This window comes from Callorhinchus milii, unplaced genomic scaffold (genome assembly GCF_018977255.1).
Source record: "Callorhinchus milii isolate IMCB2004 unplaced genomic scaffold, IMCB_Cmil_1.0 Scaffold18, whole genome shotgun sequence".
NCBI classification, from domain to species: domain Eukaryota; kingdom Metazoa; phylum Chordata; class Chondrichthyes; order Chimaeriformes; family Callorhinchidae; genus Callorhinchus; species Callorhinchus milii.
In genome coordinates this window covers 2,024,604-2,050,676 of record NW_024704759.1, presented here as the reverse complement: position 1 = coordinate 2,050,676, position 26,073 = coordinate 2,024,604, and the positions used below count along the sequence as shown (strand labels likewise).

The 26,073-nt window shown below is 51.3% G+C and overlaps 2 protein-coding genes across 2 annotated transcripts in view; one reads left to right on the top strand and one right to left on the bottom strand.

Moving 5' to 3' along the window:
* dynlrb1 (dynein light chain roadblock-type 1) overlaps window positions 1-26,073 on the bottom strand; it is a gene marked incomplete at its 3' end in the record, with an annotated part of 137,919 nt that overhangs the window by 102,277 nt on the left and 9,569 nt on the right. Inside the window, 2 exon segments of the mRNA NM_001292587.1 lie at window positions 16,323-16,342; window positions 23,670-23,680.
* Window positions 970-7,971, top strand: LOC103188612 (interleukin-17A-like). Its single transcript, NM_001292578.1, is given in 3 exon segments — window positions 970-1,203; window positions 6,351-6,583; window positions 7,682-7,971. Coding segments are annotated over 3 exon segments (471 nt in total). The 5' UTR covers window positions 970-1,191; the 3' UTR covers window positions 7,908-7,971.

Below are 26,073 nucleotides of genomic sequence, written 5' to 3'. Positions count from 1 at the left end.
ATGTGAAAGGCGCTCTATAAATGGAATCTTGTTGTTGTTGTTGTTGCTGTCATGACCTGCATTTGCTCACGTTCCACAATGCAGTGACCTGAAGCTCAACAAGTTTGGTTTAGGATGAATAGGGCTCTCCCTGAATCCTCCTCCTGCTATTCCTCCCATTACAGCATTGGCTGCCTGTCAAACTACAGTCCCAGTCTTTGTTAGCCAGTGGATTTAAGGCCATTCACACCAGTAGCTCTCAGCTCCAGAGCGTACCCTCATTTCCACCCACCCATTCCCCCATCACCAGCTCGTGAGATTATTATTGTTATTATCAATATTAATATTCTATTTCTTTTGGATCATACCTGAGCTGGTTGAATATTTCACCTGGATTTGCTTAGATATACAGGATATACTTTAAAGTGAATTGACCGTATATTTGTGGACAGCCAATTGCAGAACAGCAGTGTCCCACAAACAGTTGTGCATTGAATGACCCAATTTTTTTTTGAAGGATTAATATGTAGAAACTTCCCGGTTGAGCTGTGCAAGTGTAGTATGTGTGGGGGGTGAGAACCGTTTCCTTACTCCACACGCTCCTGTTTACCTGGCAGTGAGTGGGAACCCGGTTATTAGTCCCTCAAAATAAGGTAATAATCCCTCAAAAAAAATCTGGTCTCTCAATCCACGACTGCTTGTGGGACACTGCAGTGTGCAATTGGCTGCCGCGTTTCGCCCACAAAACTACACAGCCACTCCACTTTATAATACATTGTGTGAAGCGCTTTGAGACGTCTCAATGACGTGATGAAGCGCTGTATCAAAAATGAGGATTGTTATTCTTATGGTTCACAATTTCCGCAGAACATTGTGAGTATTTCTTCTGGAAACGGCGGCTCCAAACACAGATCGGATTTGTTGCGGTGGAGGAGTTTCCCTTTAAGGACCAAGGCTGGTAAGTGGCTGATGACAGACTGAAGCTCAACTGATCTGTTCCTCCCCTTCTCTTGTTTTTAAAACCTTCTTCCCTGTTCCCACGGAGTTCGACCTTAGACAAATGTAAAAAGCAGCCTGAACTGTCCAAGATACACAGAGGCGAGCCTCAGAGATCAGATTGCTGGGGAACTCAGAGCGAGCGAGCGAGAGAGAGAGAGAGAGAGCGAGCGAGAGAAGGGAGAGAATAAAAAGGAACAGGAAATCTCCAAGGCAATGTTCATGAAGGTAAGAGCGTGCCTGTCAAACACTCCGGGACCCTGCTTTGTGTGAGGGGCGCTATATAAGTGCACATTTTTGGTGTTGTTATTGATTTTAATTTGGGACCTGAAAAGTTCCTCTTTATTTCTTTTATTATTATTATTATTATTGATTTGTTTATGAAGGGAGAGAGAGAGAGAGAGAGAGAAAGAGACTGCAGGGTTGGCAACAAAGCAACTTGTTCATTGCAAATTACCTGCAGAACCTCATTAAATCCCAGGTCCTTTCCTGAGCTACAATCTCGATTCCAGGGTAGGGTGAAACCTTAAGCAAATTTCCTTACTCCACACGCCTCTGTTCACCCAAAAGTGAGCAATAACCTGGTTGTCAGTCGATTGGCGAAGAGTAATAATCCCTTCAAAAGAATAATAATTTGGTCGCTCAATTCCGACTGTTTGTGGGACGCTGCTGTGCGCAATTGGCTGCCGAGTTTCATCCACAAATACCCAGTCAATTCACTTTACAGTATATTCTGTGAAGCGCTTTGAGACGTCTCAATGACGTGATAAGGAGCTGTATCAAATGCAAGGATTATTATTATATATTATTATTATTAAATCTCAATTTCACTTTTTGAAAGCTTTTACTGAATCTCATCTCCTAACAGCGAAGAGCTCGATGGACGGCTGGTGGCTGGTTTGTGGCTAACTCGTGGGGGTGGGCTGTAAACAGGGTCTCCTCAAGCTGAGCTGATTCTAAGGTGACGTGCTTGGCAAAGGAATGTCGGAATAGGGCCAACGCTCTGTGGCGATCACAGTTGGTCCAGTTCCTGAGCTTGTAAAGTGTAGTGACTGTGTATCTTGTACGAAGCCTCTATTAATGCAGCGCTCCTCCAGCACTAGCGTCAGCCTAGACAATAGGAGTTCAAAGTCAGCAATCTTCTGACTCGAGGCGAACGTGAGACCCACTGAGCCGGGCTGACACTGACTGACGGGACTCATGTCTTATTGGTAGCACTGAAAGAATTGAACCTTAAAAGGTTAATTTTTAACCCTCGTGGATGTGCAGATTTAAAAATACTTTGAGAGAATTATTGAAGCGGCAAATGCTATAGATAGGATAGTTTAATAATAATCCTTGCATTTGATGTAGCGCCGTATCACAGCGTTGAGACGTCTCAAAGCGCTTCACGGAATATACTGTGAAGTGGATTGACTGTGTATTTTGTGGGTGAAATGCGGCGGCCAATTGCGCGCAGCGGCGTCCACACAAACAGTGGTGGATTTAGTGACCAAATGTATTTTGGAGGTGGGAGAAGTATTATTACTCTCAGAAACTGATCCGCCAATGAACTCGGTACTGGTAAGTAAGCAGAGGCGTGTGGAGTAAGGAAATTTGCCTAAGGTTTCGCTCTGACCCGTCCGGGATTTGAACCCGTGTCCTCTCGCTGGCGAAGTGAGCGCTCTCACCGCTGAGCTACGGGAATGCACTAACTGTGTTCAACAGCACTTTTATGTCCTTAATTACATAATAACCAGTGAAGCGATTTACCTGTTGGTAACAACAAGACCGAGGCTCTCCTGATTGGCTCAAGTCAGCGCCTCCTCACCTCGGGCGCTGACAGCATCGCCATCCATGGATGCACACTCCACCTTACTAAGCCGGTCCAGAACCCCGGGGTCTTGTTTGACCCTCAACTATCCATTCTACCCCACATCCGCATCATGACCCTCTCTGCCTTCCCCCACCTCCACAATGTAGCCCGGCTCCGCCACTCCTCCCTCCATAGGCCACAGATCATCCAGAACTCTGCAGAACATCCGTGTCCTCTCCCGCACTCGGCTCCATGACCCTATCACCCCCATCCTCGCCCGACTCCACTGGCTTCCCATCACACAGAGGATACAGTTCAAGATCCTGACCCTCACCTCCAAAGCCCTCCATGGTCTTGCTCCCCCCGAGCTCTCCGACCTCCTAACCCCCTACCACCCTGTTCGCTCCCTCCTCCACTGTTGGCGGGTGGGCCTTCCACCACTCTGCCCTCACCCTCTGGAACTCCATCCCGCAGTCCCTCCATCTTGCCCCCTCCCTCCCCACCTTTAAGACCCATCTCAAGACCCTCCTCTGACAAACTTGCATTTTAGACCATCCGAAGCGGAGTGTTTGTTTGATGAAAACAAAGCCTCTCTCTGGTGATCTGAGCTACCCTCGCTGGTGGCTTTGCCTCGCTCAGGCCTGGCTTACCTTTGTTTCCAAACACAATGAAGTGGAGTCTGCTTATGTCCTCACCCAACGCCCACACACACGCTCGGCTCAGCTCGGCTCGGCTCAGGTGTGTCGGACAAGGCTTAAGGAACAGGAAAGTTTGTCTGGTTTATTTTATATATTACAGTATTATTATTATATAAAAAACAATTGGGTCACTCAATTCACAACTGTTTGTGGGACGCTGCTGTGCGCAATTGGCTGCTGCATTTCGCCCACAAAATACACAGTCACTTCACTTTACAGTATATTCTGTGAAGCTCTTTGAGACGTCTCAATGACATGTTAAAGCGCTGTATCAAACACAAGAATTATATTATGCATAAACCCTCCCCCTCACCTCATCCTTCAGGTAAGACCAGGTCCTGCCTGTACCTGTTCAGGTAAACATTAAAACCCTTATGATGCTTTTGGAAAAGGGAAGGGAGATTCTCTCTTGTCAACAATTCCTTCGCCCCCAATGCCCCCCTCCATAATAAAATTGATCACTCACTCCATGGCTGTTCGTGGGGACGTTGCCGTGCGCAAATTAGCTGTCGTGTTTCGCCCACAAACTACACAGTCACTGCATTTTACAGTGAATCCTGCAAAGCGCTTTTTTCTTGTGTGTGCTGTTGGAGGGAGGGGATCTCAGCCGAGTGTCTAACACGTGCGGAAACCTATCACCACGCCTCACACCTGCTGCCTTGTCTGGGAGAATCTTGACGTGAACCTTGTGACCTCCAGACCCGTGACAACCAGACTAATGCTTCATCTGCTCTTTATTTTAGTCAATTTCCTGAAACGCTGATCTGTTAATCATTCACGGAGACTGCTTCAATTCAATTACCAACGTGCAAATCAACCTGAGCCCTGGAAAGCCAGACAGTCAGTCAGTCAGTCAGTCAGTCAGTCAGTCATCTTTATACCGCTGACTTGTTTACGAAACTAAATGATTCACGAATCTGTGGGACACACCAAGTTTGAGTATTACTTACTCAGTTTCCTGGTTCTCTTTATGCTTTTGTTCCTCCTCCATGTCTGACAGCTCGAGACTTTGAGCTCACTGTCAAAGTGACAGGGAGGGGAATGGAGGGATGAGGTGGGGGGCGCGGGGGAAATGCGCTGTATCCGAGCTCCCTGTACTCTGTTCAAAGATCCTGCGATGCTATCAGAAAAAGAAGGGAGTTTTTCTTTCTTGTGTCCTGGCTGACAATCTTCCCTCCCACCTCCTGCCCAACACCAGGATAAATCAGACGTTCATTTGTTCGTGGAACTTCGCTCTGTGCAAATTGGCTGCTGCATTTGTCTACAAAATACGCAGTCACTACACTTGATAGCACATCCTTGCAACACAGTCTGAGTAGATTGGCAGAGCACCATCCTGAGGTAATCATAGAATCATACAGCACAGAAGGAGGCCATTTGGCCCATCGTGTCCATGCCGGTTCTTTGAAAGAGCTATCCAAGCTAATCCCACTGCCCCGCGCTCTCCCCCGTAGGCCTGTCCTCCCCACATATCTATCCACTTCTCTCTTGAAAGTTGTTATCGAATCTGCCTCCACCTCCCTTTCAGGCAATGCATTCCAGATCCCAACAACCCTAATAATCTCTTAAATAATTTGGTCATTCAATCCACGACGGTTTGTGGGACGCTGCTGTGCATAATTGGTTGCCACGTTCTGCCCACAAAACACACAGTCACTCCACTTTACAGTACATTTTGTGAAGCGCTTTGAGACGTCTCAAAGATGTGATTAGGCGTTAAATCAAAGGCAAGGATTATTATTATTACAATAACACTCGCATCTCTGACCTGGACAGAGGGAAAGATAGCATTTGTTCACAAAACACACAGTTACTACACCTTTACGGTAAAATCCCCAATTAATGGTGTGAGTGGGTGTGTGGGGGGAGGGAGGGGGTGTAAGTAGCAAAGCTCACGTTGGCCCATGTGTTTTTTTTCCCCAGAGAATTCATTGATAGAAAGCTGACTGTCCTGTGACCAAGTCAAGTTAGGGCAGGTCATGTTGATCAACTGGTTCAAGTGTCAACAATGGCATTCAACCATTCAATCATACTCCATGACTCACTGTAGAGCTATGACAGGAATAATTTAATGCTAAGCCTCGATTTCCAATAAAGCAAGAAAAAAACACACCACCGGAGAGGAGAGTACGATCCCTCTGTTTGCACAATTCCAGTCATTGTTTGGGTGTCTGTCGTCACTGCTCCAAACGCCGTTGTTGTGAAACCAGCCACGAAGGCTGAACTCTCGTGTCAGCCCAGCACAGTGGTGTTGCATGGTCGGAGGTGCCGTCCTTAGGACGAAACGTTAAACCAAAATTCCATCTGCCTGTTCGGGTTTGATGTTAAAGATCCCGCAGGGCTATTGGAAAAGAGAAGGCGGTTTCTCTCTCCCCCGGGGTCCTGGCCAACAATCCCCCAAATAAATTGGTCACTCACTCCATGGCTGTTTGAGTGACATTGCTGCCGTGTTTCACCCACAAAGTGTGAAGTGCTTGGAGACGTCTTGGTGTTGTGATAATACGCTAGATCAAATGCAAGGATTATTAATACTATTATTATTATTATTATTCTATCGAAACTTTGTCATAAAAGGCGAGTTTGTTTGCTCCGAGCAGGGTTTGGGTTACGGACCGTAACATTTTCTCACTTCAAAATCCCAAACCCCAAAATGGGGCAATTGTTATTATTTATGATATTCATGTACTTATTGTTGACGACGATGTTGTTATTTTCCAGGGTCCCGGTTGGAGTTTAGATATTCTGTTAGCGTTGGAGTTTTGCTGCTGCGGGAGATTAAGCGTTTCGACACACTACCCCTCGTGAAGGGCACTATATCAACATAAATTATTGTTGAAGCTGATCACGGACTCAGTTCCCGTCTTGTTTCCTCCCGCCTGCAGGTCCAATTGTTCGTGTGCCTCGTCTTCCTCTCGTGGTTGGGGCAGTCGGTCGAGGGTCGGACTCACTGCGCTGAGCCCTCCGACAAAAAGCTGAGTCAGCAGCTGAGGCGGGTCACACCCTCTTACAGCCTGAACCCCGTGCTGGAGCTGGTGGCTGACGAGGACCTGGGTAACTCTCACAGGATGTCTCTGAGGGAGATAGGAGAACAAAGTACCTCACCCTGGTCCTACAGGTAAAGACAGTCGTCGCCTCCCCTCCCCTCCCCTCCAACACCCGCTCCCCAAAGTAATTAAAAACTCGCCCCCTTCGCCCAGCTCCATCCTGACGTGATGTAATAAACAGGGGCTGTTCCTTCTCCTGTATGTAAAGGAGTCCTGGAGCTCAGTGGTTAGAGCGCTCACCTCGCAAGCGAGAGGACCTGGGTTTGATTCCCGGGCAGGATGAAACCTTAGGCAAGTTTCTTTACACAATAAGCCTCTGTTCTCTTAGGAAGTAAGTAGGAACCTGGTTGTCAGTCAATTGTCAGATCGCTTTCCGGGTATAATAATTCTTCCAAAAAATAATAATAATTTGGTCATTCAATCCACAACTGTTTGTGGAACGTTCCTGTGCACAATTGGCTGCCAATTCACTTTACAGTGTATCCTGTGAAGCGCTTTGAGATGTCTCGACGATGTGATAAGGCGCTGTATCAAACACAAGGATTATTATTAATATTAATTAAGTAACAGGAAGCCCGAGTCCCTGATAGGAGCTGACAGGCTGTGATTGACGCTGTAACACAAGCAGTCGTCAGGTCAGGTTTGGCAAGAATTTCTGTCCTTGTTTACAGAACCACAAACAGCAATTCCGCACAAGCCTCACCTCGCCCTGTGCTGCCTCTTAAAGGGCTGGTGTCCTCTGTACAAAGCGGCTCGGAGGAAGGGTAGAGATACAGTGCCAACATCCTCAAAACATCTCAAAGTGCTTCACGGGGAACCACCGTCAAGTGTAGTGATACATTTTGCCCACAAAATACAGTGACACCACTTTACAGGATATTCTGTGAAGCGCTTTGAGACTCTCAACAACATGATAAAGCACTATATCAAATCCAAGGATTATTACTATTGTTATGCCACAGGGCGGGGTTAACACCAACCTCAAAAGGCAGTGGAATTTTATTAATAATGATAATAAACCACTAATAAATGTTAACAATACTTGTGATACAAGGTGCTACATCAAACGCAAGGATAATTATTATTACATGAATAAGTTGTTTCTGTTGGCTTAATAAAAATTTCTTGTCCCCCCCATCCACCCTTCTCTCGCTCTCGCTCGGTTACAGGGTTAACAGTGACAAGACTCGCTACCCCCGCAAGCTCCTGGAAGCTCACTGTCTGCTCAAAGCCTGTCTGGGAGCCGACCACCAGATAGACCCCACGATGAGGAGCGTCCCCTTCAACACCACCATCACCGTGCTGCGCCGCAGAGAAAAGTGCAAGCACGGGACTCACCTCTACAAGGTCGCCCAGGAGAACATCGCCATGTTCTGTGTGTGTGTGGTACCTTAGCCCTGCCAGGAGCTGCTGGGAATGTCTCGACATCTTGTAGACTCGCAATAAAGTTTTCGACATTGATTGTTTCGTTCCGTCTTCTCCACCCACACATCAGATACTGTTAAGTATGGTGTTGGATTTCCGCAAGTGTCAAAGATACCGGGCTGACTCCCCCCACCCCCCCCCCACCCTCATATACACTATTTCTTGCCTCTTGCGAAAGCTACTTGGAAGCAACCACTGGTGGGCGCTAGAACGCACATTCCCACTCACTCACTCACTCACTCGCTGTAGGGCAGGAAGTCAAAACTGTACATAGTTTTTCTTGGTCAACCAGGTGTCTGACACATGGGGAAACCCATCATCGTTGCTTAATAGACTCCAAACCAAACTGAGAATTCCGTGCATCCCACCTACACAGGGAAATTCCGGAGACAGACTGTTGGAATGGAATGCGCTCTCTCTCTCTCTCTCTCTCTCTCGCTGGAGGCATCCTGCTTCCCTAATTCCAGAACGGATTAGGCGCAGGTTGGCAAGAGCCAAGGCTTGGGGAAGGCGGGAGAAACCCCAGAGTGTGCGTTGGAAGTAATTGTCAGAGAGTCTAACCAGCTAAAACCACACAGCTCGCCATCGAGAACGCTGTCTGTAAAGGTTTCCCACCACTGTGGAGTCCTGTAGCTCAGTGGTTAGAGCACTCGCTTTGCAAGTGAGAGACCTGAGTTCAATTCCCAGCAGAGGGCGAAACCTTGGGCAAGTTTCCTTACTCCACACAGAGCCTAATAATAATCCCTCCAAAACCAAAAACAATAATAAATTGGTCATTTTCAATCCACGACTGTTTGTGGGACATTGCTGTGCGCAATTGGCTGCCGCGTTCGCCCACAAATATACAGTCAATTCACTTTACAATGTGTTCTGTGAAGCGCTTTGGGACGTCCTCCCGACGTGAAAAGCGCTATATCAAATGCAAGGATTATTATTATTAAGGGGAACTCAGCCTCCCCCTCCCCCAATACGCCCCTAGAAATATTACAGCAAAGAAGGAGGCCATTCGGCCCATCATGCCTGTGCCTTTGGAAGAGCTACCCAATCAGTCCCAGTCCCCCGCTCTTTACTCACAGCCTTGCAAATGTTATTATTATTATTGAATCTTAAATAAAATATTAAAATATCAGCCAGGTTGGGGGGTGGAATAACAAAACCTCAGCCCCTTCACATGTCAGAGGGGGAAGGAAATGAACAAACCAATCCTCTTTACAAATATTTATTTACATATTCAACAGAGAAAAAAAATTACAATTACCCCATTCAAAAAACACACGCTCACACACACACACACACACAGAGCATTCAAGACACAACAGAAATACCCTTTAATCTTCAATGGCAAGTGGCTGGTTAGGGGGACTTTAAGTAGAGGTGTCGCTCACTCTCTCTCTCTCTCTCTGTCTCTCTAAACCCCCTCAACACCCCCCCACCTAAAGCTTATAATCAAGCGGGAAGACCTGGGTTCGATTCCCGGGCGGGGTGAAACCTTAGGCAAGTTTCCTTCCTCCGCACACCTCTGTTTACTCAGCAGGAAGTAGGAACCAGGTTGTTAAGTCAATTGGTGGATCCCTTTCCAGGGGGTAAGAATCCCCCCCAAAAAAATTGATCACTCAATCCACAACAGAGTGGCCCCAAAATTCCACCTGGTCTCAGGCTCAGAGGCTGCTTTTAACATTTAACGTCATACAAATCGTTCAAAACTCCCCAATTTGGTCTTGAGAGCATTTTATTTTCTAAATGAATGGTTGGGGGGTAGGGCTGAGGAAGAACGTTATTTTTTTAAAGTAGTCATGGTCGTTAGTTTTGTTTCCTTGTCTCTATTTTAATCTCCTTTTACCAGGAACGGTTTGTTAAGATATTTTGAAATCTCTCACTTCTCGTCAGTGTTTCTACTCCCCCCCCCCCCCCACCCCCACTTTTGCTATTCAGTTTGTCCTGAAGGAGGTGACTCTTGGGTGTGCGTGTGTGACAACGACTTGCATTGATATCGCGCCACTCACACTGGGTAGCGTCCCCAAAGAGCTTGAGGGAAGGAAGTGGGTGGTGGTCTCTGCAGTGAGTGAGGAGTGGGGACCTGGCCTATTCTTTCCTTACCTTCATTTGGATTAAATTTCTGGGTGGGTGGGGAGAGGGGGGGATGAGCCCTGACTTATCGATCGCTCAAATACAAAGGACGTTTCTCTTCAAGAGTGGGAGAGAGAGAGAGAGAAAGAATCTCCAACCCAGAAGTTGAGTCACCGTCTGTCCGCACAGAGTTTCACTGGACACGGTTTGTGCTCATCACATGGATGTCAACAAGGAATCACGTCGACTGTTTCACAAGTCAAACAAACGGACCCTGGTTATAGTGAGAGCAGAGGGGGTGGGGGGGGGGTGCGTGGTGAGGGGCTTTGGTCATTGGTGTGGCCTGAGCAGGTGAATGCTTCGTAAGATAACACAAAGGGAGAGGGAAAGAGATAGCTATTTATTAGGTCAGGGTATTAAGGGATACGGGGCAAGGGCGGGGTATTTGGACTTGACGTACAGGTCGGCCACGATCTTATAGAATGGCAGAACAGGCTCAAGGGGTTGAATGGCCTCCTCCCGCTTCTCTGTACAGTAGAGAAAAAGTGACAACAACAGACAGAAAGAGAGAGAGAGAGAGAGAGAGAGAGCGCGGGAGAGGAAAAAAAGGAACAGAGAGAGAGAAAAAGAAAGGAAGGAGAGAAAAAGAAAAAAAAACAGGAGGGAAAGAGAGAGAGAGGAGAGAGAGAGAGAGCGACAATGTTTGGTTCAGAGACTGATCATTTGGTTTGTTTTTGGTGGGGGTGTAAGACACGGGCGGGCGGTGGGATCCGATGGGCGATTGCATCGGGGACCACCCCCCCCCTCGCTTGGCTGACAAGTGACTTGGCCACGAAGCGCGGGAATCAGTCACCGGGAACGTCCCTCCCCGTTCCTTTCTACTCCAGAGCAACACCGGCAACGAAATTCCACCCGCTCTCAGCCCGTGGACCTTTTTTTAAAAATATCATTTTTTTTTAATAATTACGGTTTTATTGAGGCCGGCGCTGAAAACGTTCTCCCTGAATTCCGTGTCAATCGCAGCGCCAGACATTCCCATTGGTGGGAAAGGTATCGGGTTGGGGGGGGGGGGTTCCTTTGGAAAGACATTGTATCACCAGCCACCCGTGTTTAAGCGAAGGTCTGTGTCTGATATCAGCTTTGGGGAGTGGGATGGCTGGGGGGGACATTGAGGGGGGCGGGGGTTGGGTGGGGGTGTGGGGAGTGTTACTTTCAAGAGGTCAAAGGTTATAAAAATGGTACACAGAGTAAGACTCAGAGACAAATACATTCCGCTCCCTGTCAGTGTGTCGGGAAAAATTCTGTGTCGTCTCCACCTCCACCGCCACCCCACACCCCCCCCATAGACTTCATAGGTGGTGGGGGGAGGGAGAGAGAGATTTCAGGACGAGGAACGAGAGTTATTCAGTGTCGATCACACAGATCTGGCTGAGCACACGGAGAGTTCCTATTATACAATCTCAAAGTATCGGAGGGTGGGGGGATAAAAGTCGGAGAGGTCCATTAACCACAGCCCGTACCTCAACACCCCCCTTCACCCCACCGCCCTCACCCCCCACTCCCTCGCTGCCTGCCCACCGCAGAGAAAGAAGATGCAAATTAAACAGTTCGCTCAAAATTCCTGTCGAGTAAGTTCCGCTCGGGCAACAAAGGGTCCTCGATTGGGTAAAAGATCCTCTGGGTGATGGCTGGTGCGGTAACGCTGACTGGGGTTGAGGCAGGAAGCCGGGAGATGTCCCACCCGCGGTGGGAACTGGTCAATGTTGCCGGTCGGTGTCTCCACCTATTTGATTTTTCGGTGGTCGGTGAAAATCACGCCAAGCCCCAATCGATCGCGGTGGGTATCAGCGAGACCCCCGTCACTGTCCGCCCGTCACTGACCGCTGCCGTCGGTGGTGCTCAGTGGGGTGGGAGTGGCTGACCGGGAGCCCACGGTGGAGGAGACGATCTTCTCCAGGGCCGGGCTCTTCTCCCCTTTGCTGGGTTTGCTGGCCGGTACGGCTTTGCCCAGGCTCTGCCCGCACAGGCGGTGGTGCTTTTCCCAGTCCTTGTGCTGGCAGAAGGAGCCGCAGTATCGCGCAGTGTTGCAGCCACTGCAAGTCTCGCTCGCTTTGCGCCCGCAGTTCCAGCAGCTCTGGGGGGGGGGGGACACAGAAGAATGAGCGGTTAATGATGATGATAATAATAGCAGTCACTACACTTGACAGCTGTTCACAGGATTTTTTAAATAATACTCGCACCCTCCCCCCACCCCAAGTCATCACACATGTTTGTCTCTCTTTCCGTCACTAGCAATAAAGCCAGCTGTGTGTCTGCGCTCTCTACCCTTCCTCCGAGCCGCTTTGTACAGAGGACACCGGCCATTTAAGAGGCAGGACAGGGCGAGGTGAGGCTTGTGCGGAATTGCTGTTGTGGTTCTGTAAACAAGGACAGAAATTCTTGCCAAACCTGACCTGACGACTGCTTGTGTTACAGCGTCAATCACAGCCTGTCAGCTCCTATCAGGGACTCGGGCTTCCTGTTACTGAATTAATATTAATAATAATCCTTGTATTTGATACAGCGCCTTATCACATCCTTGAGGCGTCTCAAAGCGCTTCACCGGATACACTGTAAAGTGAACTGACTGTATGTTTTGTGGGCGAAACGTGGCAGCCAATTGCGCACAGCAACGTCCCACAAACAGCTGTGGATTGAATTGACCAATTTATTATTTTTTTTGGAGGGATTATTACCCCCGAAAAGTGATCCACCAATCGACTAACAAGCGGGTTCCTACTGACTGCTGGGTAAGCAGAGGCGTGTGGAGTAAGGAAACCTGTCTCAGGTGTCGCCCTGACCCGGGGAATCAAACACGGAAACCTCTCCGCTTGCGAGGCGAGAGCTCGAACCACTGCGCCACAGCACACCTTAGCAGACGTCCCGTAGCTCGCCCCCCCCCCCCCCACCCACACCCCACCGCCCCTCGTGCGGGGGTGAGTAGACGGAGAGCAGAGCTCCTTCTCCCTCAGGCACTGACGAGCTGCCGAACCAGCTCAGACTCCTCGTTGAGGCCTTGTTAGGAGTTGTGCAGTACACAGCCCGACTCACTGCAACTCAACACTCAAACCGTTTGACACTCAGGAACCGCACTGTACACAACACCCTCCCGCCCGCCCCCCCCCCCCCCCCCCCACTCCCCCCTCTCATCCCACCTTGTGTTTGTGGATCAGACCCACCAGCAGTTTACTAATTAAGCCAGTAATTACTGTCCCAGACTTGCCGTTCACCATCACGAGCTGAAACCCCAGTCGTTGGAGAGGATGCCATTTGGCAGGGATCCCATTGGGAAGGCTCGAGTCCCGGGAAGTCTGCCAGAGGACGTTAGCCTCCCAACTGCACGCACTGACTGTGGGGGGAGCCAGGCACTGACATACATCGCAGCCGGGGTGGGGAGTCAAACACCCCCCCCCACCACCACACACAGGAAAAGGGGCGCAAGACCCCCCCCCCCCAACTCCCACCAGCACCCCTCAATACAATGACGGCCCCCATCCCAGCCCTCGCCCTCCTCCTGCCCCCGACCGCAGGAGCAACAAGGTGACGCGTGGAGAGAGCGACGTGTTGAGCAAAGGAAAATGACTGATCGTTAGTTCAAGTTGACACCTCGCCCTCAGTTTAGGTTGACATCTAACCCCCCCCCCCCCCCCACCCCCAAATAATCACCCTCCCCAACCCCCTCACCCCCTCTCCCTGCCTGACACAGCCCTCGCTGGCAGTGTTAATGAGGGAGGTTTGAGAGTGGGGTGTTTGGAGGCGACGGTGTGGGTCTCCCTGGCTCCCAGCCCAGCCTGAGCCCTTGACAGATGGTAAACAGGTCCACACTTTACATTGAAAATGCAAATAGCAGCTCAACGCCTAAACAAAACAGGACATCCTCACTGGCAATCTGTCGTGGCTGAGCTCTCACTCACAGCGCCAGCGCACCTTCTGTCACTCTGCCCAGCCTCGCTCCAGAGCTGTGGGGTTTATTATATAATACGCTCCCCCCCCCCCCTCCCCGCCAAACACACACACACATCCCCCCACCTCCCCCCCCCACCACCCCACGTCTGTACAGTCAACTACAAAGCAACTACAAAGATTGGTCATCTTTCACAGCATCTGGTCAGCAACGTCGCAAGGTTTTAAAGAGCCCCCACTCTCCCCCCCTCCCACCCCCCCACAACCACCCCCAACCCCCACTCAGCTAAGATTGTCGATTCACTTCCTGGTTGTTAGCGAGACGCTGCTGTGCGCGAATCGGTTGCCGCGTTTCGCCTACAAATACGCTCTTGTCAAACACGAGGGCTATCGTGACTGCTCAAACACACAAGCAGTATCGATCGGGATGTTTAAACAGGAGATAATAGCAATAATTAATAATAAAGCTAATAATCCCTGCTTTTTGATGCAGCGCCTTTCCATGCCATTGAGACATCCCAAAGCGCTTCAGAGGATTTTGCTGTAAAACGGAGTGGATTTGGAGGTGAACGTGGCCGACAATTTGTGCACAGCGACGTCCCGCAAACAGCTGTGGAACGAACGACTGAATTTTTTATTTTTTTACCTGGAGCAATTGTTGGTCAGGACATCGGGAGAGACTCCCTTCTCTTTCCGAATAGCGCCGCGGGTTTCTTTTAACACGCGCTCGTACAAGTCACAGACGGGAGATGGGGGTGGGAGGAGGGGGCGGGGGAAACATCGAAAGAATGGCGCCTCTGACAAAGCAGCGTTCAACCTCCTGACCCGAGAGGCGAGAGAGGCTGACAAATTGAAGCCATTACGAAAGGTCAGACATTCCACCTCGTCGCTAGAATCAAATTCAATTTCCATTAAAAGCCGGGGCTGGATGGGACGTTTCCGAGGATGATAGATGAGTTCCCGGGAAGTGAGGAAAAGCGATTAAGGATGTGCCATGATGGACCAGAGCAGTACCCCCACCCTCCGTCCCCCTGATCCCCCCCCACCCCGTCCCCGCCACTAATTGCGGGCAGTTTGTTTCCCAGTCGGTCGAGTTTCTAACCAACCAAAGGTCAAACACTTTTTGATGGAGGCGTCAAATAAATAATCAAAGATAATAATCCTTGGCTTTTGATCGTCTCCTTATCACCTCGGTGTGATGTCTCAGAGAGCTTCACAACGACAACAACTTGCCCCTCACGCAGGGCAGAGTCTCGGAGCCCTTCGCAGGATTTTACTGCGAAGTGTAGTGACTGTGTATTTTTTTTACAGGTGAACCCTCAAACCCTCAACGAATGACATTAGTACAACTCCTTCAGGTCAGGAGGACGTCCCAAAGTACTTTCATATCTAAACACACACACATATCTAAACCCCAACCCCACCCCCCATTACTGGGATGGGCATCAATCATTCCTCCCCCCCCCCCCCCCCGAGACACATCTCCCCGTGGGAACTCAGAAGAACACGCTCACTCCCTCAATTAAGAACAAATTCAATTTACTAACAAATAATACACGTTGGGCTCGTTCTCATCACCAACCCTGTACCCTGTACATTAGTCACTGCGGAGAGGGAAGCCGTGTGGAAACGCTGGGAATATTCCTGTGAGGATATAGACACACACTTTACGCACACACAAACACACACACTTTCATTCACACACACACACACACACTTTCATACACACAGATACACACACACAAGCAAACACATATATGCACATACCGACGCGTGCATGAAAACACACCCGTATATACACACACGCGCGCGCGCGTGCACACGTATGCACATACTAATAGACACACACAAACGTACAACGCTATGAAAAGGCTTTTGTTCCAATAGGAACGCGCATGAGGTGGGGAGTGCTGGGGGCTCACTCACACAGTGGCTCTGAGGAGCCCACATCACACCACAGGCACCGGGAGCCAAGATGCTTTTGGTTTGGTACAAACCTGCAGAACCATCCCTCGCCAGGATTACACCCCCCTCCCCCCACCGCCTCACAGTGAGGAGAATACAGAGAGATTTCATTCACATCCACACTCAGGAAAGCCAACAACAAAAAATATCGAGGAGCTCTTTATTGCCAGGTTTCCACCGCCCGCATATACACACACACATATACTGTATACACATATATTCTATATGTACATAGACATACACACAGACTCACATTCAGAGATACACACACATACACATACACAACCATACACACCAATATAGATTATATAGTACTGTACATACAGACACCCGGTAACTAAGGACACGCTGGGAATGTGCGATCACCAGCCTGGAACCTTACCTCCTCCCTACAGACAGCTCCCAAAAGACGGAGCAAGAGCGAGCGAGGGAGAGAGAGAGAGAGAGAGAAAGAAAAATAACAGACGGACGAAACGTCTTAGAAATGAGCGAGCCCTGCCCGGGCTGGTCTCCAGACTCCGCTCTGAAGACAAGACATCTTCCCGGGTCTCTCTCTCTCTCACCTCCACCGTCTCCCGCTCCCGCTCTCACTCTGACTCCCGGCCTCTTTCTCTTCCTCTTCCCATGTGTCGAGCTTTAATTTCTCACATCTGTGAGCCATTGGAGAAGGAAAACAGCAGCCCTTTTGATTTGTATTTTTTTCCTTTCCCCTCTCTCTCTCTCTCTCTCTCTCTCTCACTCTCGCTCTCTCTCGCGCGCTCTCTCTCTCTCTCTCTCTCTTATAAATAAAAGCGTGGATTCAGGAGCGAGCTGAACACAGATGGTGGCCAGATGGGACCGCCTGCCTAGCGAAACACAGCACTTTCTAAATGTCTGGTTACAAATACTGATCATTCCAAGGCTGGCTGATCAGCGACGTCATCAAACACATGCCCCTGTGCAACAACGGATCCAATCAACACGACAGTCCGCACAATACCGTCTCGCTAACATCTCAACCTCATTGGGATTCGGGCTGGACTCGCACCAGGATCCACGGCAATCAATGAAGCTCACAAGACCTCCAAAACCTGGGACCCCAGGGTTCGATTCCCGGGTCAGGGCGAAATGTTGGGCAAGTTTCCTTACTCCACACACACACACACACACACACGTACACACACACACTCACTAGCACGCGCTCACTGGCGAGCGCGCACACCACACACGCGCGCGCGCACGCACACCTCCGTTCACCCAGTAGTGAACAGAATAGGAATCCGGTTGTGAGACGATTGGCGGATCCCTTCCGAAATTTTTTTTTTAAAAAGACAAATAAAGAAGGAGAAATTGGTCGCTTGAACCCACAACTGTTTGTGTGGGGACGCTGCTGTGCGCAGTTGGCTGCCGCGTTTCGCCCACAACGTATACAGTCAATTCACTTTACAGTATACTCGGTGAAGGGCTTTGAGTCGTCTCGAAGACGTGTTAAGGCGCTGAGTCAAACAGCAAAGATTATTATTGTTACATAATTTTCCCTCTCTGCCAGCCCCTCTGGAGGTGTGTGATCCCTTCACACAAACCCCCCACCCCATCCACCCCCAAAATGCCAGGGGTTCTTCCCACTCTGTTCCCGTTAACCCTACAAGTCAGTGCCCCCAACAGGTAGGGGGTCCGAGCTGGACAAGCAGCGGGAAAGCTTGCCAGACAGCAATATCGATGGCCAGCGGTGTGGTTTTAGCTGGTTAGGCTCCAGCAGTAGCATTTCGCTATTGCCAACCTCCACTTAATACTCTATACAGATTTTGATAACCAGAAAGCGAGAGAAAGAGAGAGAGAGAAAAAGAGAAAGTGCGCATTCCGTTACAGACGTGGGGAGATCGCCATCTATATATCTAATAATAAATAATAATAATAAAACTATCTAACCTGTGTTTGAAAGAATCAATATTTCCTGCTTCAACCGTCTCCCTCGGGAGCCCTAAACAGCGTTGGGGTAGATTTGTTCCGAATTTACCGCCTTTCAATCCCACGTGAAGGTGAACGTACATGTGTCGCACTGTCAGTCTGGTTCGGGTAACAGGTCATGGGTTTCCACGAGTGTCAGACCAAAAGAAAAATAGAGCACATCTCCACCCCCCCCACCACACACACACGCACACACACACACGCACGCATACACACGCACGCATACACACGCACGTCCCACAAACTGCCACAAAATGAACGATCAATTTTATCTGTTGGGCAAGACGCCAGGGGAGAAACTCCCTTCCTTTCTTTTCCAAAAATAAGAGAGAATATCTGCAACATCCACATGAACAGACTTTGGGTTTAACGTCTCCTCTGAACGTGGAAATGCGACTAATGCTCTGACTTAAGCATTGCTGCCCCCCCCACCCCCCCCCACCACGTCACAGTACTGCACTGGAGCATCAACCCGGGGACTGTCACCCAAGGATCTGAACCCACAAACCTTCCAACCCTCTGAGGCTGAGCCCCACCACCCCTCCCTCCCTCCCTCTCTCTCTCTCTCTCTCTCTCTATGGCGTGCGTTCGCACTGAATTGCCAAGCGTGTGACTCAGTGGCTGCGGGGCACAGAGCAACAACTTGGCACTTGTGGAGTGAGTGCTTTTCCACACAGGATAAAACCCCGGAGCCCGACACAGGGGGCTCGCGAGCATCACAGAGCACTTTAACTTCACCCCCACGAGCTCCGTCATCTAGTCCCGTCTTTCCTCACGTGGATCAGTACACGTGGGTGCCAACCAAAGCCTCCGCAACCTTCCGCGGAATTCACCAGACGGCCCGCATCTATTTTTTTCTATAGAATCTATAAAATTTTCTATAAAATCTATAGATTTCCCCATTTTTTTCTCTCGGCCGGGGTGATAAGGCGCGACATCAAATGCAAGGAATATTATTATTATTAGAAACACAGAACTTCCGTTTCAACCTGGCGCGGACGTACGTCACGAAGCCTGCGCATCGACAGTTGTATCTGACATTGGCCTCTCCCCTCCCCCCTCTCCGCACTGTGCTTCCCCCCCACCCCCTCACCCCACACCTCTCCCCTCCTCCGTGCCTTTGAACCCTCCGCTCTCTGAAAGAGAGATGACATTTGCAGATGGGCGCGCGCTGCTAACCTTATTATTATTGTTTGAAACGGGACCCGAGTCTGGTTACAGGCTGCTGGCAACGGGGGGGGGGGGGATTAGGATTAGAGCTCAGCGCTGTGACGCTCAGTCCAACCCGAGGGAGCGAGCAAACGCTGCTTCACCCCCCCCCCCCCCGTTGCCAGGGGGGGGGGGGGGGGGTGAAGCAGGGAGAGGCGCATTCCCTGCCCTCTACAATCGGTCCTGTCAACGGCCGCAATAAAACACTCGGCCAAAATCCGGTCCGTCGCCCCGGGGCCGTTTTGCGGGGACGCGCGCACCGCCGGGCTCCGGCGTCCGCCTGCGAAAGGCACAGTGGCCGCACTCCGCAGCAATTCCCCGCGACCACACGGTAAGGCGCCGGCGCGAGCCGCGAGGATTATCCGAATTCCTTCCCTGCCTCGGGGAAGAAAGACTCCCACCGCCCGGTGAAAGTTGCTTCAAGAGATTTATTTATTGGCTTGCAAGTTCCTCTCTGCCCCTGCGTTTCCCCCAACCCCCCCCACCCCCCCCGTCGCCCTCCCCCACACTCCTTGCCACTTGGCTACCGAGAGAGGAAGGAGGAAGATGTGTGGAACATGGAACAACATTCCTATACCAGAAACCCAGGCTCCACAAAGTCTGGCTTCGCGGCACTGCTGGGAGCGATTAGTGCTTTAGCAGGACTGACCCGCTGCCTGCTCGGGGGAAAATCTGTCAGGATAACTCCTACCAAACCCAACTCCCTGCCCCGCGCTCTCGCTCTCTCTCTCTCTCTCTCTCTCTCTCCGCATCTGGCTTCACTCAGTGCGTATCCACTGAGCTCTCTCTCTCGCGCCGCTCTCTCTCTCTCTCTCTCGCGCCGCTCTCTCTCTCTCTCGCGCCGCTCTCTCTCTCTCTCGCGCCGCTCTCTCTCTCTCTCGCGCCGCTCTCTCGCACCGCTCTGCCGCTCTCTCTCGCGCCGCTCTCTCTCTCACGCCGCTCTCTCTCTCTCTCGCGCCGCTCTCTCTCTCTCTCGCGCCGCTCTCTCTCTCTCTCGTGCCGCTCTCTCGCACGCAGCGAGCTCCGCTTCACGGAGTTCAGCTTGTAACGGAATCCTTTCTTAACCAAGTCTTTACAGCTTTACTACAACCCCCCCCCCCACCCCCCACTCTCCCGCTCCCTCCCACCGCCCCAAACTCCTTCGTCGCCACCCCCACCCCCCCCCTCCCCAAAATTTTCCACCTTCTCTTAGCCCGAGCAACCGTTTTCGTCCCAAAAGCTGCTCGGGATCGAAGGGGGAATCTCTTTTGCATTTCAGTTTTGATTAACCGAAGACAGAACTGACTTCCTTCCAAATCAAAGGCTTCCCCCCCACCCCACCCCACCCGACCCCCAAATCTGCGTGAACCTTACGTTGTAAGGCTAAGACCGGGAGGAATTTCAAGCCTCGGCGGGGTTTGGGGGAGCGGTTTTTCTATTGCCCCTTTCCTCTCCCCACCCCCACATAAATGACGACAACCCTGTGTCTTGATTCCATAATAATAAAATAATTATAATAATAATAATAATACTCGCACTCAATACAACACCTTTTTACATTGGGAGGATGTCTCAAAGTGCTTCACAGGAGTCAGTGTAAAGAGTAGTGACTGTGTGTTTTGTGGGCGAAAAGCCGCAGCCAATTTGTGAACAGCGACGTCCCTACAAACAGCCACGAAGCGAGCGACTGGTCTCGGAGTCGCTGGGAAGCACAGCCCCGGATGAAGCGCTCGGGGACACTTCCCAATGTGAGGGGCGATATATACCCCCAGTTCCGTTCCCGGTAATTATCAGAGACGCAGACAGCCCTGGGATCGCCACTTGGCTGACAGTGCAGATGAACAGATCACCGGCTTCACAAACCCAAATAAACTCAACCCCATAGACACTGCCAAAAGCACACACTACACACACACTACACTCACGCAGTTACTACATGCACAGACATACTAAACACACACACACACACAAAATTATATTTGTATAAGGCGAGTCACTATTTCATGTCAGCCACACACACACACACACACAGACACACAGACACACACACACACACAGCCACACACACACACAGACACACACACACACACACAGACACAGCCACACACACACACACACACAGACACACACACACACACACACACACAGCCACACACACACACACACACAGACACACACACACACACACACACACAGCCACACACACACACACACACAGCCACACACACACACACACACACACACACACACACACACACACACACACACACACACAGCCACACACACACACACAACAGCCACACACACACACACACACAGCCACACCACACACAGACACACACACACACACACACACACACAGCCACACACACACACACACACACACACACACACACACACACACACAGCCACACACACACACACACAGACACACACACACACACACACACACACACAGCCACACACACACACAGCCACACACACACACACACACACACACAAGGACACACACACACACAGACAGCCACACACACACACACACACACACAGCCACACACACACACACACACAGCCACACACACTCACACACACACACAGACACACACACACACACAGCCACACACACACACACACACACAGACAGTCACACACACACACACACAGCCACACACACACACACACACACACACACACACACACACACACACACACACACCACACACACAGCCACACACACACACACACACAGACATACACACACACAGACAGCCACACACACACACACACACACAGCCACACACACACACACACAGAGCCACACACACAGCCACACACACACAGCCACACACACACAGCCACACACACACACACACAGCCACACACACACAGACAGCTACACACACACACACAGCCACACACACACACACACACACACACAGCCACACACACACAGCCACATACACACACACACAGCCACACACACACACACACAGCCACACACACACACACACACAGCCACACACACACACACACACAGACACACACACACAGCCACACACACACACACACACACACACAGACACAGCCACACACACACACAGCCACACACACACACACAGACACACACACACACAGACACACACACACAGACAGCCACACACACACACACACACACACAGCCACACACACACACACACAGCCACACACACACACACACAGCCACACACACACACACACACACAAACAGCCACACACACACACACACACAGCCACACACACACACACACACAAACAGCCACACACACACACACACACAGACACACACACACACACACACAGACACACACACACACACAGCCACACACACACACACACACACAGCCACATACACACAGACAGCTACACACACACACACAACCACACACACACACACAGCAGACAGCTACACACACACAGACAGAGATACACACAGTCACACAGACACACGCACACAGACGCTGAGTGTAGGCTGGAGCCCTGATTTGCCCTGTAGGGTTGGGGGGGGTGGGGGGTGGTGGGTTGGGGGGTTGGGTGTGGGGGTGGGTGGGGGGTTGGGGGGGTTGGGGTGTGGGGGTGGGGGTGGGTCGGGGGGGTTGGGGGGGTTGGGGTGTGGGGGTGGGTCGGGGGGTTGGGTCGGGGGGTTGGGGGGGTTGGGGTGTGGGGGTGGGAGTGGGTCGGGGGTTGGGTCGGGGGGTTGGGGGGGTTGGGGTGTGGGGGTGGGAGTGGGTCGGGGGGGTTGGGGGCTGCTTTCACACCTGTTCCCACAGATGTCACAGCTGCTCACTGTCAGCGCCCACACCTGGTTTTCTTTCTTCTCCTTTTGTGGTGAGGATGGCTTACAGCGTAACAAAGGTGGTGCGGACCGGGGGGAGGGGGGTGGGGGGGAGGGGGGTGGGGGGGAGGGGGGTGGGGGGTGGGGGGGTAGACTCTGACACTGACATCCCAGGACCTGTGCCAATTCACCCCCCCAACCACCCTGCGTTTATCACAGGAACGACAAAGCTCTCACAACGACCTCCTCTTCCGCATCGCACTCCGCACCCCCCGTCCCCCCGAAACCCTCCCACCCCCAACCCCGACCCCGACGGGAATCTAACGTCTAGAATAAAAACTCTGTCTGGTTCACACGATCAGCGGTTACAAACTACTTTCACTTCCACCCCCGAGACACCAACCACGTTCGCTCAGTCCAGGCCGGAGGGAAGCCTCGCTCCCTTACAGAATACACAGTCACTACACTTCACAGGCCCGTCAGGTGTGCAGGGTCACAGGCTGCTCTCAGGTGTCAGCCTGGCGCAGTCGGTAGCTCTCTCTCTCTCTCTCGCCTCTGAATCAGCCCCCACATCAGGACTTGGAATCACATCGTCTAAATTGATGCTGTAGCACAGCTCGGGTGGGGGGGGTGTGGGGGGGATATGGTGGGGGGGGGGGAGTGGTGGGGGTTGCATCGTCGGAGGTGCCGTCCTTCGGATGGGACGTTAAACTAATCTCGCAAAGATCCCACGGCACAACTCGAAGAAAGAAAGGAGTTTCTCTCTCTCTCTTTCCCGGTGTCCTGGCCAACAACCCCCCCCCCCCCCCCACCCCGAACCCCAATAAAATCAGCCCCTCACGTCATGGCTGTTTGCGGGGGTCATGGCCGTGCGCAAACTACCTGCCGCGTTCACCTGCAAAACGCAGTCACTACGCTTTACAGCGCCTTGGGACGTCCTCCCGACACGAAAGCCGCGATACAAACGTAATCTCGTTGTTGTTTACGGTAAAATCCTGTGAAGCGCTTCGCGACGGTCTCCAAACGTGAGAGGCGTCGGGGGTCAAGTGCTGAACCCTTGTTGTAGAATAGTTCTTCACACCATTTCCGTGCTGCCCCCACTTCCCCCCCCCACCCCCACCCCCATCCCCAGGCCATGGCAGGGAGTGGGGGGTGGGGGAGAGGAAGAGCAATTTCCTTTTTTCTTTTCATTTAGAAAAGCAAACGTCGTCCAGTTTTTGGAGGTTGACGGTAACCTGGGCTGCTCCCGGCCGTGGCTGGCTGTCTGGCTGTTTACCTGGTTATTGACTGCTGCTGTTTGCTGTCGTGGAGAGCTCAGGGAAAGGCAGATGGGCGCCCGATCTAATGTCTCACCCGAAGAACAGGTGGGACAATCCTCCCCCTGAGCTGTTCCAGACCTCACAACCTTCTGGCGTCGAGGAAACGGTACAAGAGCCTAACAAAGAGGGAGAGGATGGACGACAGGACCGCAGAGCGGGGAACAGGTCAACCAACGGCAGCGACACTCCAGCTCCCGACAGCCGCTATAACGGCTCTAACCCCCTTCAAAATAAGTCAATCAAAATAAAGCCGCTCAGTCCACGACTGTCTGCGGGACGCTGCTGTGTGCAACTGGCCGCCGCGTTTCGCCCCCAAAATCCATCTTAACGGTGTATCCTGAGAAGCGCTTTGAGACGTCTCAACAGACATGATAAGGCACTGTATCAAATTCAAGGATTAATATTATTGTGTAAACATTAAAGAGAGGACCGAGTTCTGGGAAACAAGCGTTGAACGTGAGGGTGCGGGGGGCTGGAGGGGAAGCCATTGGCAGATACGGGGGTGGAAGGACGGGGGGGGGGGGGTGGGTGGGGTGTGGGGTGTGGGGTGGGGGAGATGAGAACAGAACCAGACAGGAAAGGACCGTAGATGAGAAGGGAGAGAGAGAGTTCTGGTCACAGATAATAATAGTCCTTAAATTTGGCACAGCGCCTTATCATGCTGTCGAGACATCTCAAAGCGCTTCACGGGGTATACTGTAAAGTGGAGTGACTGTGTATTTGTGGGCAAAACGTGGCAGCAGATTGCGCACAGAAGAGTCCCGCGAACAGTCGTGGATTGAAGTGACCGAATTATTATTATTTTTTCTTAAAGGAAGATGGGATTTCCCATCGCCGGACAGAACATCATCCTAACATCCTGCGAAGCGCAGTGAGGCATCTCGGGAGAGGTGACGGGGCGCTGTGTCGGGGGCGGGGATTGTTGTTATCATTATCCCGAGGAACGCTCACTCACGCCCGGTGGGACAAGTCTCCGAGGATCACCCCCCCAGCCCCGGCCCGTGGATAGCTCTTTCGCTGGAATTCCACATGGGAATAATTAAAGCTTCCCGCGTGTGTGGATGAAGTGTGCATTAGCACGCAGAGAGACCGTAACACCTCCCGCCTCGCCGAGGGTTCAGTCACTGCGCCCCTAACCTCCTCAACCGCCTAACTCAGGACCGTGGAGTTCTGTAGCTCAGTGGTTAGAGAGCTCGCCTCGCAAGCGAGGGGACCCAGGTTCGATTCCCGGGGCAGGACCAAACCTCCTTACTCCACACGTCTGTACTTACCCAGCAGTAAGTAGGAGCCCGGTTGTCAGTCGATCGGCGGATCGCTTTCCGGGGGTAATAATCCCTCCAGAAATAAATATTAATAATAATTTGGCCACTCAATCCACGACTGTTTACGGGATGCTACCGTGCGCAATTCGCTGCTGCCTTTCGCCCACAAAACACAGTCAATCTACTTTAGAGTATATCCTGTGAAGCGCTTTGAGACGTCTCAAAGATGTGATGTCAAATGCAAGTATAGTATATGTCATTATTAAAGCTTCGGAACTTCTTCGGGAGGAGGGGGTGGGGGAGAAATTCAGTTATGTTGGGGGTGAGACCCCCACACTACCTGGGCACTAGTTAGGAGCAGTTATGGCAGACAACGAGAGAGGTTTTGACAGACTGCACCGTTAGTTGTCTGTCTGTCTGTCTGTCTGTCTGTGTGCGTTCAGGACTATCGGATGGACACACAGAGACAGAGCTGAACCTCAGCTGTGGCTCCACTCCGCGTTTCCAGATGTGCACCGTACAGAAGTACGTTCCATGTACGGTCACACACACACACACACACACAACCACACTGGTTACACACACGCACCGATTACACAGACACAGGCGTTCAGGGTTTAAAAATAACACGGGCG